At 45.8% G+C, this 15,869-nt stretch overlaps 2 protein-coding genes across 3 annotated transcripts in view; one reads left to right on the plus strand and one right to left on the minus strand.

Moving 5' to 3' along the window:
- MAML3 (mastermind like transcriptional coactivator 3) overlaps positions 1-8,584 on the plus strand; it is a 397,119-nt gene extending 388,535 nt beyond the window's left edge. For both annotated transcript variants that reach the window (XM_081811856.1, XM_081811855.1), the window contains exon 5: positions 5,035-8,584. In XM_081811856.1, coding sequence (XP_081667982.1) covers positions 5,035-6,032 — 998 coding nt within the window. In that variant the 3' untranslated portion in view covers positions 6,033-8,584. The remainder of the gene's footprint in view (positions 1-5,034) is intronic.
- A 5,491-nt stretch (positions 8,585-14,075) lies between these two features.
- The window catches only part of MGST2 (microsomal glutathione S-transferase 2), a 17,275-nt gene continuing 15,481 nt past the window's right edge, over positions 14,076-15,869 (minus strand). Inside the window, exon 3 of the mRNA XM_081811859.1 lies at positions 14,076-14,152. Coding sequence (XP_081667985.1) covers positions 14,077-14,152 — 76 coding nt within the window. The 3' untranslated portion in view covers position 14,076. The remainder of the gene's footprint in view (positions 14,153-15,869) is intronic.

Consider the following 15,869-nt stretch of genomic DNA (forward strand, 5'->3'; position numbering starts at 1 on the left):
TACCAAAGATGCAGAAGTATTTCAATAGTTTAATAACCAATAAGGGCATGCTGGTGCCTGGTTGGTTCCCTGTCAGCCTTGTCTATGTCTGGATCGTCATGTCGGTGAGTGCGGGAGGAACAGTCCTGTGCCACATCCCTCTTGCTAATCCTAATACGTCAGCTGGCCAAAGCCCTCACTTCCAACGACTGACATGGAAGAATCTGGCTGGCAGCAGCCTCCAATCTCTGCTGAATCTAGGAGATGCACAGGGCCTTGAGTTTGACTGGACTATGTTGATCCTGCTGCCCTTTGCAGAAATCCCGACTTGTGACCCAGTAGCAATGGGCACATTGTAGGCTCTGTGTTGCCATTCCTTTATGTTGTAGAAAGTCCCCTCAAATATCAATCCCTTCCATCTCCGATAGAGAGAGCCCCTGAGGGTCTTGTATGGGGTAGAGGGTGAGCCTGAAGACCCTTCCCAATCTCATCACAGGAGTTTTCAGGGGGCTCCAGGGCCTACTCCAGACCTCCAGAAACTGGGGGTGGGGCCAGGCCGGCTGTGCTTTTAGTAGTAGAAATCCTAATTCCCATCCTCTGCCCTTTTCACGGGACCTACCTCCTAGGTCCTAATTTCTCAAGTGTTACCTGTGGCTTCGAGAATCTGCCAGAAGCTATGAATCCCCTTGTACATAAATATGCATATATGTAAATATATACAAACTTGGCATAGCATTGCACAAGTGCTACCCTTCTCAGTGGACGGTGGGTGAAAAATTCATGAGTAGGGTAACATTTTTCAGTCTTGGGTTGCAACACACAAGGAGGTTGTAAAGACAAGTTAATGGGTCACAACCAACATTTTTTAAAAGAAATAGAATAGTGGGGCGCCTGGGTGGCTCAGTCGGTTGGGTGTCTTCGCTCGGCTCAGATCATGATCCCAGGGTTCTGGGATCGAGTCCTGCATCAGGCTCCTTGCTCAGTGGGGAGCCTGCTTCTCCCTCTCCTGCTCCCCCTGCTTGTGCTCGCTCTCTCTCAAATAAATAAATCTTTTAAAAAATTAATAATAAAAGAAATAGAATAGAAAACAATTATCAGAGTATAGCATAATAAGGGAAACTTTTGTTTCTGTTATAAACCCGCACGTGTATATACTGGACCACACACTGTGAGTAGTGGTTTTAAAGAGTCTGAAAGCCACTGGTGTTCACTGCCAGATCTCACTGAAGGTTGCCTGTGAAAATACTGGCGCTTGAGTAGCTACCAGTCCCTGCCACCCCTGGAACACGTGTATCATTTCAGAACCTTTGGACTTGACCCAGGGAAGGACAAAAGGAATGAAGGTGTGCACAGGTGTTCTGTGCACTAAATTAGTGCCAAGATTCTTTGAAGAATTCTGTTTCTCATTTGGTCATGGGTAGAGGGGAGTAGAAACGGTCACTCTTACACGCATAGTTTTTCTTGCAGACCCAGAGCCCCACCCCCACCCCGCCCCAGGTTTATCCCTGTACTTCTCAAACTTTAGCTGCATCAGAATCACCAGCAGAGCTTGTGAAAGCACAAACTGAGAGTGGCCTGAGGGGGCGGGGGTGGGGGGGTTGGGGTAACAGGATGATGGGCATTACGGAGGGCACTTGATGTAATGAGCACTGGGTGTTATATGCAACTGATGAATCACTAAATTCTACCCCAGAAACTAGTAATACACTATATGTTAACTAAGTTGAATTAAAAAAAAAAAAAAAAAAAGCACAGCCGGCCTGGCCCCAGCCCCAGTTTCCGGAGGTCTGGAGTAGGGCCTGAGAATTTGCATTTCGAACAAGCTCCCTGGAGTTGCTCTGCAGCTCCTGCTGGCCCAAGGGCCACACTTTAAGAACCGGTGATTTCTATTAAGAACTAATTAAAAATATAAAATTTTATAAACCCGGCAGAGTGTCCCTTGACTTTTCTAGGTTCATAACTCATTTATTATCTTTTGGAATAAAGGGACCCACAGAAATGTAATACTTCTGTATTATGAGTTATTCTGTATGCTTTGGGTCCAGTTTTTAAAAGTTCTACTCTTTGAACTTGTCTAAAACCCCACACCACAGGTAATCAACCTAGAAATTTAGCTGTACTTAAGTTGAACAACCAGTGACATCGTAGGGTCCCTAGGCTGACTGATACACTTTTTTTCTCTTTTTACTCTCCTCCCTATTTTATTTTACTAACACCTTAGATATCATAATGTTATGTATCTGGGAAAACAGCAAATTGGTAGATAAGAAATACTGTCCTTGGAGAGTTCCGTTAGGAATAACTTGCATGAGAACCTACACGAACGCTCACCACTACACATTTCAAAGGTTTAATGACTATCTTTCTCTTATTGAGTTTTGTGCCTCTGGGCAATGTTACATGCCTATGGAGAAATGCTTATTTTTCACGAATACAGGCTTCCTGCAAGTGAAAATAGAAAAGAGACCCTTTTAAGAAAAAATTGCCTATGATCTCTATTTGAATATGGAAGATTTTCTTTGACATTGTGACGTGAACCGGTGGGCAAGAAAATTAATATGAGTACAGTGTCCCCACAATAATATCTGTTTTAGACAAAAATGGAAGAAGAAGAAAAAAATTGGTCTATTAATATAGTAATCATATAACTTCAAGGTAATTCTTTGGACACATTTGCATTTTTTCTATACATATTTTAAATTACTGAAAGCATAAAATTAGATTAATAAAAAGCATTTTGTTTCTACTTAGGATAAACATATGGAGCTGGTTGCTGGTTTTAAAATGCCCCCCTTTTTTTCCCCATAAAAGTTATACCTAGATAGTACAGTCATTTTATACTTAAAATAAAGGTTGGCTTGAATTAATGGTTCAGTTCCTCTTAAAAGGCATTGCAGCATTTCTGTCCTCTAAAAAGAGGAACCTATTTCTCATTCACCAAAGTAGCCCAGATCATTTCCAGTCCCTTAATATATCCATTATAAACATACAACAAAAATGTCCAAAATACGGAAGTCTTTTCATCGGTTTCCAGCAGCTCATCAGCCTATTTATGTAATTTGGGTCTAGCCAATCAGTCTCCGAGTCAGCAATATTTTCTCCGTAAAATTTTTTTATAAACAACTCAATAACCCATTTCACCACAGTTGATCAGATTGGCCATGCAGTCGATATAGATTTAGTCGTTAAGGTCACAAAACTTCATAACAAGATTACAAATCGCAATATATACTTCCATCCAGTGTTTAACAGGAACTTTTGATTTTTTTTAAATCACTTAGGTATAATGAAGCTTAAAACAGAAAACTGAAACATTTGTAAGGATCTCCCCCCAGCCCTTCCAGCTTTCCCCCACAGAAACCATTTCATTTCTCAATGCAGCATATTGATCTCAAGCCACAAAAACTTAAGTCATAATCAAAATTCCCATAATTTTTTTCTTAAAGAAAGAAAGAAAATATGGAGACATATTTGCTGCCCAGAAATCAATAACCCTATCAGGAAGACAGAAACACACTTACTGCCCAGGTGCCAGGCTTAACAAGCTTACACTGTTCTCATCCGGTTTCTCATCCCAGTTCCAGGTAGCATCACATTTGCTTATAATATCGATTGGTTCCCATGCTGCATCTTTTTTAAGTGTCCAGAAAAAAAAAAAAATTTTTTTTTTCTTTGTCTCATAGACTTAATCATTATTAACAGGGACATAGAAAAAACTCATTTTTGTGCACCTCCTAGCCCTTTACAACATTGACTGGGGTTCTAAGGGTGACATTTCTATTCTCTTGGCTGATTTGGAAATTTCCTGAGAACATGTAAAGAAGTGATAAGGAAAATCTGTGCCCTAAGATGGCCCACAGAGCCAGCGAGAGAGTCCCAGTCCTTGCCCCGGGGCCCTTCCGGGTTCTTCTCCCTGTTCCGCTTCCCCCCCGCGCACCAATCCGTGTCCTTCTCCCTGCCCCGCCTCGCGCACGCGCCAAAAGTGCCGAGTATGTGGAAGTCGAAGTGTATAAATTGCCCTTTGTGCTCGGGGTCTCAGGCCTTTGGTAACTACTCTCCTCTGAGCCCGCAGGCATTAAATAAACCTCCTATCCTCCAAGATCTCTGGGTACCGCTTGGTTCTTCCGTCAGGCGATCCAGTCCAGCTTCCGTAACAGAAGGACTCACTCAAATGCCTAATTAAAGTTGAGGGACTTGGCATTCATACTCTGGTCAACTTATAAACAGCATCATTAAAACCATGTTAGTGATTTGCTGAGCAAAGTGGTCATTGCCGACTTGAAGGAGTGAGTGGACTTTGCTGCAAAAATGCATAAAGTTCATTGCCAAGGAGCAAGTAGCAGGATGATTTTTCTAGCTCAGGAAGCTGGCCAGTTTGCCCTGACATGTTATGATTCAGAGAATCTGGAGCATGTGGAAATCTATAGAGTGGATCCAAAAAATGTCTCATCTGTCGAAATAGCTTCTTAGCAGGAGCAGTGGCCTTTAACCTCTCAAATCCTGCTCAAGTCTTAAGGGAAATTAGTCTAATGGTCTTTATTGATACTGTTCTCTACTGAACCATGTTCCACTTCACAAACAGAATACACAAAGTGATCAGCCGTTGCTTCTTAATTTAGCCCAGTAGGTGAATTCCCTCTCACCTCCAAGAATAATGGTGTCTGATTGGTTGAGGATGGCATCCTATCAAGAAGAGTGAGAAACAATTTGCTTTTGAAATGTGAACAAAAATAAGTCTATCAAGTCAACTACAAAAGCATGTATCCAGTATGATCCCTATTTTCATGTGTCTATTTATATAATAGCAGTGTCTATCTCTGGGGGGGGGAGTTTGGGTAACTTTAGTTTTCATCGTACTTTTCAATATTTTCTGAATTATTTACAATCAGCATATATTATAGTCAGAAAAATAATCATTTTTATTAAGGACTTAGGATCAGAGTAGATCCTTTCATATAAAAGAATTTTGTCATGCCTAAAGATAATCCCAACAACACGTTACAGTAAACTGCTTATCAAGATGAGTGAATGGGTATGTCTTCTTTTCCCCTGTAGGTTCTCCCCAGGATATAGCAGCCGTGAGAAGCCAAGCGGCCCTCCAGAGCATTCGAACGTCACGGTTGATGGCACAGAACGCAGGCATGATGGGAATGGGACCCTCCCAGAACCCAGGGACAATGGCCGCGGCAGCAGCCCAGTCAGAGATGGGACTGGCCCCTTATAGCAACACACCTACCAGCCAACCAGGAATGTACAATATGAGCACAGGGATGACCCAAATGTTGCAGCACCCAAACCAAAGTGGCATGAGCATCACACACAACCAAGCCCAGGGGCCAAGGCAGCCCACCTCTGGGCAAGGGGTTGGGATGGTGAGTGGTTTTGGTCAGAGCATGCTGGTGAACTCAGCCATTACCCAGCAGCACCAGCAGATGAAAGGGCCGGTGAGCCAAGCCCTGCCGAGGCCCCAGGGCCCGCCAAGGCTGCAGGGCATTATGGGAACAGTCCAGCAGGGAACGCAGAGCTGGCCACAGAGGAGCTTACAGGGGATGCCTGGGAGGACTAGTGGAGAACTGGGATCATTCAATAACGGCGCCAGCTACCCACTTCAGGCTGGCCAGCCGAGGCTGACCAAGCAACAGTTCCCACAGGGACTGAGCCAGGTTGTGGATGCTAACACTGGCGCCGTGCGAACCCTCAACCCAGCTGCCATGGGTCGCCAGATTATGCCACCGCTCCCGGGGCAGCAAGGCAGCGGCCAGGCCAGGCCCATGGTCATGCCTGGCCTAAGCCAGGGCGTCCCCGGCATGCCAGCGTTCAGCCAGCCCCCAGCCCAGCAGCAGATGCCCAGCGGCAGCTTCGCTCCCAGCAGCCAGAGCCAGGCCTACGAGCGGAACCCCGCTCAGGACATGTCCTACAATTATAGCGGCGAAGCAGCCGGGGCCTCCTTCCCCGGCCTCTCGGACAGTGCGGACCTCGTGGACTCCATCATCAAAGGCGGGCCGGGGGACGAGTGGATGCAGGAGCTTGATGAGTTGTTTGGGAACCCCTAGTCAAGAGGAGCCCCGAGAGCCGCAAGTCTAGTGTTGAAAGCCTAAAACGTGAAAAAGAAACAGGATGTTGAGCCATCCCTGTTTTTTTTGTTTTTTTGACCCACGTAAACTGAGCAAAACTGCAGCTGGCTGACAGTGAAAGATCCAGGTGCCAATCCACAGCCGCGCTGGGCCTCATTTCACCGGATTTTCACACAGCAGTCGAGACAAGACGCCACGCGGATCCCGGCTGCAAGAGAGAGGGACGCCGCCGAGGCCGGTGGGGAAGACGGATCCGAAGGCCCTGCGCTCGGCAGCCCCTGTGCTCGCCGGGCGCAGGGAGCGCTGCTCCAGCCGAGCCAGACCGCCGCGCAGCGTGAGGGCTCCGCCAGCCCCGCCTGGCCCCGAGCCGGAGACCGCGCACCGCAGAGCCTCGGGCCCGGGAGCGCCCCGCGGAGGCCGCCGCGTGGTTGCCCGGGCCAAGAGCACAGGTCGGAAATGCGCCGCACTCCGGCCGGCAAGAGAGGTCAGGCGTGGAGACGCGCTAGTGTGTTTGGAGGGTAGGCACGACGAACGGGAGACCACAAAGGCTCCTCCAAGCCCGTCGGCTGCCCTGTGAGGACCCTCAGGAATTGTAGAGGCGCTGCTGTCAGCTGCCTCTCCGAGAGAGCCACGTGAGCCTGGAGAAGGGGCGCCGGCAGCCCTCTGCCGGTGACCGTGACCGTGACCGTGGCGGCCGGCACTCCGGGTAGTCGGCCTGGAGCCTGCTGGGGGCCCGGTGTCATACCGCTGCGGCTGGGCAGTTCACATCTACTGCCGGTGGCCGCAGGGTGGGGAGAGACCCCGACTGGCTGCCGTGTCTGCCAGTGTGGCCGCTTTTCCCCGCACCCCTGCCCTTGTTCCTCCTTGCCTCCACCCCATCCTGCCCTTGCTTCTCCTTACACACTATACGAGAAGAAATGAAGACAAAAGTCTTTGGGGGCCTGGGCAGAATCGTAATAAAGGCAAGCACTTAGACAAGGCCTGAAATGCCAAGGCAACACTGGAGTTTTCTTTCTCTAACGTGTAGTTGAGTGAACAGTCTCTGCCTGGAACTGAGCAGGCCTCTCTGATGCTCCATGGTGGGTTGCTGTGAGCCACACCGGATGCTTCTGCTCTACCCTGGGAGCCGTGGCCCAAAGGCGCTGACCCTGCTCCCTATGTTCTGAAACTGGCCTTGCCCTTAGTCCCTCCTGACCAGAAAGACAAATCTAAAACGCTGAGAGATGAACTGAAATGTCAGTGGCTCCACCTGACACATTCTGACGATAAAAAGCAGGAAGATACAGTTCCTTCCATATGGGCAAAGTCATCCACTTCCAAAGTCCTGTACAGTCATTCTCTTTGTAATTCACTCCAATCTGCCCCAAGCAAAGTCTGTCGGAAGGGATGACAACCTCTGCTACTTACCATAAGGCTTGTGTCTTTTGTCCTTGCTGCTGTTCCCACCGCCCCATTTTGGAGGCCATGTGGCATAATTACTGTCCAGAGTAAGAGTGGAGCATGCTTTTCTCCCACCACACGCTCCCTCGGCGTCCAAAAGCCTGGCTCCTTCTGTGCACCTACTCGTACCTCGCTGCAGCCAGGCTATGGGGAGCTGGACCAGCTGCACTCACAGGGCGTTCCTGAGACAGGGGGCTGGAATGGAAAGCTGGGGGCAGAGGGCGGAGAGGCGGCAGGCAGGCAAACACTGTCGTTGGCTTGCTCGCCATGGCCCAAGGTGGTAGATCTACTGAGCAAGGGGCAGGATGGAGACCAGAGGAGGCCAGGTGGGCAAGAGCCCAGGCAGGGGCTCGGCTCCTCCTAGGAAGACGTGGTGGCAGGTGATCATGAACTCCTTGCCCAGGGAGGGACACCACCATGGAAACTCTTGAGTAGAAACAGGTAAAAACCAAAAAAAAATAAACAAAAAAGTAAATAAGCAAGAAGACAGAAAACATAATTACCTTTTTCTGAAAGGTACAGGAAACAAATATATGAGCAATGATGAGAAGCTGGAGGTGGCTGATGGGAGAAGGGGGCTCCATTACTTTTTAATAGCTTCCTCCAAATGCTTAATACTGGGACCAACTAAATAGAGAGGTAGATTTTAATAAGGTCGTTTTGTTTTGTTTTTGTTTTTGTTTTTACTACGGTGCTGATGTATATGTAATGTCTAAAAAAGTTATTTGTAAATAAGTTTTTACAATACTGCAGATATCACTGGGTCTACTATCTGTAAAAAATATACATATAAATATATATATACTGTTTGTTTAAAATAGAGTATTTTTATTTCATTCCTTAACTCATCATCACAGCAGTGGTATATTGCACTTCAGATGACATCTAATGACTAATTTGTACTGTATGACCTACGGCAACTTGCTCCATTTTATTCAGATTTTTCTAGTTTTCTGTTTTTACTTTGTACATTGAGCATTGCTTATTTCCTTTTAAGAAATGTACAGAACTCTGAAATGTAGAAATGAAGTGATGTTGACATACCACTTTTAAAGAAAAGAAAACAAATAAAAGATCATTATCTGAATCGATCCAAAGTATAGTTTATTTTAGGAATGTCACTGGATCTCCAACCTTAATTAAACGGATATACTATGCCTGGGTTTTAATTGATTAACTGCAGTTCTTGTCTCAAAATTCGTGGTATCATTAAACATTTATTTAACAGTGGAGATCAGTCAGTCATTCCCAGTCTTTTCAATTCAACCACACAACTAAAACTTTCTAAATTTGCACCCCAAGGGATGTAGCAAACAGAAGAGAAGAAAGTCAGCTTTGAAAAGAACATACTTAAGTCCATTCGTAGATTCAGTACTTTCAATTTCCAACTGGTTCTTTAGAAAATTGATAGTAAAATTTTCATTTAAAAAAAAAAAAAGAAAGAAACCTCAAGGAATATATGGAAGGAAGAGTAACACAAGGGTCTTGCCCCACTGTAGTGGACACTGTCTGTGTACACACACACACACACACACACACACAACCCATGGACACCTCATTCCTACCAGCCCTCGCTGCATCTCTCTTTGAAGGGCTGCCCTGGGCCTAGGCCTGGCTTGGCCTGCACCGTCCACAAACTGTTGGAAATGATTAGAAGTTTACATTTCTCCAGATCCACCCTAGTCAGTGTCTCGATGGAGGAAGAGTGTGAGAACGCAGTCAGGTGGCCTGGACCAGCCCTGAGATAGGATTTATGTTCTAGAACTCCCCTGTGGGGTCAGGCAGAGGCTAGGACTTTGCTTGAAGTTGTCCTTACTTGGGCTTCTGGCCCTTCCCCACTCTGTTCTGATTGCCCTCCTGGGGGACCTTCACTAATGAATCACACACGTGTGAATCCACCCCTCCCCTTCTAGGAGACTTGACCTAAGACTTTCCATCAAACTTGAAAAAGCATAGTAAAACAACACGATTCAAAACTATCTGGGTTAAGCAGAAAAACAGGCCACAAGCACAGAATAAAATCATCCTCAAAAACCGATCTAAAACAAAGGTGAGTTTTAATACATACTAACCAAGAGAAAGAATGTTCTTGACTGTGGGAGAGGCCAGCCCTACCCCTGGAGGACTATGGTTCCAGACTGGCTTAACAGAGTGGAGAAAACTGTGTGACACGGGGCTTTGTCCCACCCGTAAGGGCGTAGTATTCTACCAGATAACAGGAAGTTGAAGAATGAACTGATGGGTGGGGGGGGAAGGCTGATAAACAGAAGTAAGAGCTTGAAGCTCTGAGAAGAGTTGAGTATTCCTAGACCCGAGTAATTAAAACCACACATTTTCATTCACATGAAAGTGTGTTCTGCACTGGATGAATGGCATCCCCTTCTCTTCTGAAACGATCTCTTACATGTAATCTTACTGACCTTTTTAAAATCCCGGTGCAGGAAGTGTGTGATGGGGGAAGAGGCAGAGAATAAACATCTATCGGGGAAGTCCCTAAGCGTCTGTCCCAGTGAGAAAGATGTATTTTATTGCTGAAAATTAAGGAGCATTCAGAAGCATCAGATGAGCTATCTGCCTGTGACCATTCTTTTCAAGGAAAACTGTGTCTGGAGACAAAGGGTGAAAAAACAAACGACCTGATGTTTTTCCTTATGAACACCGCACCCACCTCCAACCCTGCAAAGGCAAGTAGGGGAGGGGAAATGCCTGGGAAGGGACAGGGCTACTTGTTTGTATAATCAGTGCTCTGTTGTTTTATTTTTTCTTTTTTTTTTTCCCCCCTCTTCTTCTCTCTTCAGTTTTGTCCTCTACTCTCTTTTTCAAGTTCCAACGACATTTGATTCCCACTCCGGTATCTTCTGGGCAAGTTACCACAACCTGTCTGATTTCATTCAACAGGTGGAGGCGATTATGGCAGTAACCACACAAGTGGGGCCCAGTGTCCCTGCCGCGTCCGGGACAGCTGCTGGGCCACCACTCCTATCAATCCCACAGACCCCACAACAAGCACAGAGTGCTCAATTAAAAAAAAAAAAAAAAATGTTCACAGCTACCAAGAATCTTAATTTAGGTTTTAACTTCTTAGAAATGATTTTTAAACCCTTCATTATGAACATTATCAAACAGAAGAGTAGACAGTACGATGAGTAACTGCATACTAACCTCGATGTAGTAACTCTCACCACTTTGCCATATATGCTGGGCACGCATACTTTGCAGAACCATAACAAATAAGTTATCCCCATTCAGCTACTTCACCCTCCAACCTCTCAACATGCAGCTCCCAGGAATTAGGGCATTCTCTTCCCTAGCCACAAGATCATTATCACGCCTCACACAATTAACATTAATTCCCTAATATCACCTAATTCTCACTTCATATTCAGATTGTCCCAATTGTCTCCCAAATGTCTTCCATAGCTGGTTTTTTCCAACCAGGATTTGATCAAGGATCCAATATTGCCATTTGGTTTTTATGCCTCTTAAGGCTCTTTTAATATAGAATGGTTCTCCATCCCCTTTTTTCTTAACACTTTTTTGAGACAATGAATCTGATTTCTAAAAATAAAACCCATCAACTCATTAATATACAAAACATATACCTATATAACTCTCGAAGAGCTCAGAGACCCACATCTCTCTGGCCAGCACGTTTCCTCCTTGTAACCAAATTTATAGGAATTAAAATAATCAAGAGGTTGCCTTGGTGACAATAGAATTAGAACAAAGGAAATCAATTTTACGGTTCAGATGTTTAAAGATACAAAGCTCTGATATCCTGGTGTACCCATTCTTCTTTTTCCACAATATTTTAACCAAATGCTGCGTGTGTTTGTAGTTTATCTTTTTATTTTCTTTTTAAGATTTTATTTATTTATTTGAGAGAGAGCACAAGCAGGGGGAGGAGCAGAGGGAGAAGGAGAAGCAGGCTTCCCGCTGAGCAAGAAGCCTGATGTGGGGCTGGATCCCAGGACCCTGGGATCATCACCTGAGCCAAAGGCAGACGCTTAACTGACTGAGCCACCCAGGCGCCCCTGTAGCTTACCTTTTTAAATAGCTCCAATTTAGATGCAAAATAGAAATTGTTTATAAATCCTCAAGTGCAAGATTGGGAAAAGTCGAGTGTTCTTTTCCCCTCTTCAGAAGGATATGATTATGCAGTAATTGTTCTTTGGGGTCAAAAATTTGCATTCTTTCTTCCTTATTGTCTTCAATGTGTAAAACAATTAAATGTCACAATACAAGTCACCGTAACTGATCAGAATACTAACAAGCAAAAGGCCATAGAAACACAGCATTTTAGAGTGAGTAAAGGCCCATTTTACCCAAGGAAAACGGAGGCCGAGAGCCGCGAAGAGCTGCGGGAGGAGGCCCAGCACGTCCTAGAAGAGGGTTCGTGTTGCCGGGCTCTGGTCTTCGCTTCTTCACTGCCCGGCCCCTACTGTCGAGGTGCCTTACTCGAAGGCAAACAGCCAGTGAGTAGGATCCTGATAGCCCCATCCCCAGACCGTTATGTTCTCAGTGTATTCGCGAATATTTAGTACTGCTACGTGGGGTGCAGGGCGGTGTCATCTCTTCCCCACTATTCTGGAAACGCTGGTGTTTAATTGCCTTTATTTCTTTTCCTAGTATTCATAGTCTTTAAAACTTCCTTTGTACCCACCCGGTCAACAGCTTCTTGAAGATGCCCATAACAGACTCGAGGCTGTCCAGATTTCTTTAGAAAAATGGACAAAGAGCCCTTTTCCGGATGTTAAAATGTGTTATCTGTGCTCATAATTGCATTTTCCTAACATCCCTGAAGACTGTGAGGTGAACTCATTCCCAGCCTACAGATGAAGAAAGCAGGGGCGCCTGGGTGGCTCAGTCGTTGAGCGTCTGCCTTCGGCTCAGGTCATGATCCCAGGGTCCTGGGATCGAGCCCCGCATCGGGCTCCCTGCTCGGCGGGGAGCCTGCTTCTCCCTCTCCCACTCCCCCTGCTCGTGTTCCCTCTCTTGCTGTGTCTCTCTCTGTCAAATAAATAAAATCTTTAAAAAAAAAAAAAGAAAGAATTTAAAAATAGTGGTGGCTGGATGGGTCAGTCGTTAAGCGTCTGCCTTCGGCTCAGGTCGTGATCCCAGGGTCCTGGGATCGAGCCCCGCATCGGGCTCCCTGCTCAGCGGGGAGCCTGCTTCTCCCTTCCCCTCTGTTGCTGCCCCTACTTGTGTGTTCTCTCAAATAAATAATCTTAAAAAAAAAAGAAGAAGAAGAAGATGAAGAAAGTAAAGGAGGGTCATTTGCATTGTGTCACACAGTGACCGCAGTGCAGGGTCACAACAGCTGCCGACCCCAAACCGCACGGGACGCAGGACGTACAGCGGAACCCAGCTCTAGCTGTGACCGTGCCCCTCCTTCCCCTGGCCAGGGGCAAGGACATCCACTGCACACTAGTCTCTGAATGGTTCCTTAAAAATGAATGCTCCCCCTTTTTTTTCTTCTTCCTTTTTTCTTTAAAAAGTAAATTTCGCACCCAGATTTGTTTTGTGCTATTAGTTGATGACTCTCTTCTCTGGCTACTCTACGTGTTTGCCTGACGTCCCCCGTGTGCAGCCATCTGTTGCTCTCCTACGACCAATGAAGTGAGCACGGCTGCCTTATCAGCATCTGTCTGGAACGTTCCATCAAGACAGAAGTGGGACGATCATCAGAGGCAGGGGACGATGGTGGCCCCACAGAAAACCCGGCACACGGTCAGGGTGCATAAGCAATCGTGACTTCAGCATGCGCTTCCAGAACCAGAGCCCGTGCACTTCCACTGGGGATGTGGCTCTCTCCCCTCAGGGCGGACTTTAATTCTTAAACAGGAAATGTGTTCTCTAGTGGGCATGTTCCTACAAAGCCATTTCAGGAAAAACAAAACAAAGACTTCTTTTTAAGAATTGATCAATTGACCCCACATGACCTTCAGGGTGGAAATAGCTTCTGCAAGCATTTGGGCAAAGGGAGGGGGTAACGTCAGAAGTGTCTCAGTTTCTTGGCAACATTGAGGTCCAGGTATTCATCCAGAAAGCTGTTTGCAATCCCCAGGGCGCCTAGGACCGTCAGCAAAGCCAGAGTCCCCAGACTCAGTCGGAAACCGGTGATCCTACAGGACAGACACAAAGCAGAGAGGTGATAACCAGCTGCAGTGATGAAGGGAAGCGTTCTGAGGTAGGCTGCTCGTTGCTGGCACCGCCCAGAACTTCCATGCTTTTGCCATTTGAAAATTTTGATTCGTCCCATAAATCCAAGGGGATGCCTCGCCACAGAGGCTGGCCCCTTTGCACACTCAAAGGATGATCAAGACTGGGCAGGATTAATTCCTTTGCAACTTTTTGGAGACTGTGCACAATTCTTGCAAGGATTTCAAGTGTGGGGGCATTGAGTGCACACTGAGTGTACAGTTTGTACTTGACGTTCCCTTCTTACCCCTAGTTGCTCACAGCCTGGGAAGAACCACGACCATCGGGCCTGCCAATACCCTCAGGAACGCACAGCTAATTCAGACTCCATCTTGCTACTCTTTGCCTAAACACCCAATTCGTAGGTTCTCCTTACCTTTTTTTAGCTGCTTCTGAATAGCCCCAGAAATACTGGTGACGGGCATAAATGTAGACCAGACCCAGACAAGTAGCAAAAACTACAGAGAGAAAATAGAGAAGATACAGAATCTGATGGCGGTCTCTCAAAATGTGGGATGACAACTGAGAAAATGCTCACAAAACGTGTGTGTGTCCAGAATACACAAACAACTCTGACAATTCAATCGTGAAAGGAAAACAACTTAATTTTTTTAATGGGCAAAATATTCGAACAGACAACTCATGCAAGAAGATAAGCAAATGTACCAATAAGCACATGAGAGTTCTTTTCAATATTATTCAACATCATTCAGTATCAGCAAACTGCATCTTAAAACCTCAGTGAGAGGACACCACTGCATACGCACGGGAACGGCTGAAATTTAAACAGACCAACAACACAAAATGTTGGCGGTATTGGAATCCTCATACATTATTGGTGGGAGTGCAAAATAGTACAGCCAGTTTGGGAAAAGTTCTGGTAGTTTCTTATGAAGCTAAACATACTTTTGACCCAGCAATTCCATTCCTATATATTTACCCAAAAGAAATGAAAGCACATGTCCATAAAAAGACTCGTACAGAATGTTCATTGCAGATTCATTCATAATAGTAAAAAACGGGAAAGAGCCCAGACACCTATCAATAGGAGAATGGATAATCAAACTGAGATAATCATACTACAGAATACCACTCAACAACGAAAAGACACGGATACTTGCAACAACATAGCGAGTCTCAACATTTTGCTGAGTGAATGAAGCATTGCACAAGAGTACATACTGTAAGATTCCAATTATGGAAAGTTCTAGAATGGACAAAACTAAACTATGATGAAAAAGACTGGACTAGTGTTTGCCTCTGAAAGTGCCTAATGAGGAGGGGCATACGAAGGGGGGCATAAGAAAACTTTCTGGGGGCGCCTGGGTGGCTCAGTCAGTTAAGTGTCCAACTCTTGGTTTCAGCTCAGGTTGTAATCTCAGGGTTGTTAAATCAAGCCCCACCCACAGGCTTGTCCGTCTCCCCCTGCTCCTCCCCCTGCTCGCTCTCTCTCAAATAAGTAAATAAATAAATACAGTCTTTAAAAAAAAAAACTTTGAGTGGTAGTCACGTTCTCCTTCTTGATGGGTATACACTTGTTAAAATCATTGAATGGTACATGTATGACCTGTGCCTTTCACTACACAGAACATAAATTTTACCTAAAAGAAATGTAAAGTGTGGCATGATCCTCTGCCATCTTGTCCAACAGAAAATATCAGTATCTTCCCTTACCATCAGAGACCTCTCTCTTCCTCAGCACCCAATGGATGCAAATTTCAAGAGCCCTCTGGTACACACTTGAAGTCTATCTGTGGGGCTCTGGTATCCTGGATAAAATTAAATTCCTTATTTTATTAGATCACAAACCTTTTTTTTAGTTTCTACTCTGTACCGGGTATCATTCTAAGGATTGGGGTTAACAGTGAAATAGATACAAGTTCCCTACCTTTACGGAGTTTATCAGCAAAGACAGACAACACGGAGAAAAATTAGAAGAACATCACAGAATTGAAAGTGCAGTGAAGGAAATGAAGCAGGATGGATGGAACAGCAGGGACGGAGGCGGCCGCCCTTAGAAAGGGGTCAGGGAAGGCCTCCTGAGGGGAGGACGCTTGTGTGGGGCCTGCAGGTGAGAAGGAGGGGGCCAAGTGAAGAGATGAGGTGAGGGGTGGGCACCTGCCTGTGAGGGAGGAAGTGGAGAGATCCTGAAATAGGCTGCAGTTTTGAAGGCTC

Source organism: Leptonychotes weddellii, chromosome 2, assembly GCF_054177405.1.
Source record: "Leptonychotes weddellii isolate Sample4059 chromosome 2, ASM5417740v2, whole genome shotgun sequence".
Lineage (NCBI taxonomy): Eukaryota > Metazoa > Chordata > Mammalia > Carnivora > Phocidae > Leptonychotes > Leptonychotes weddellii.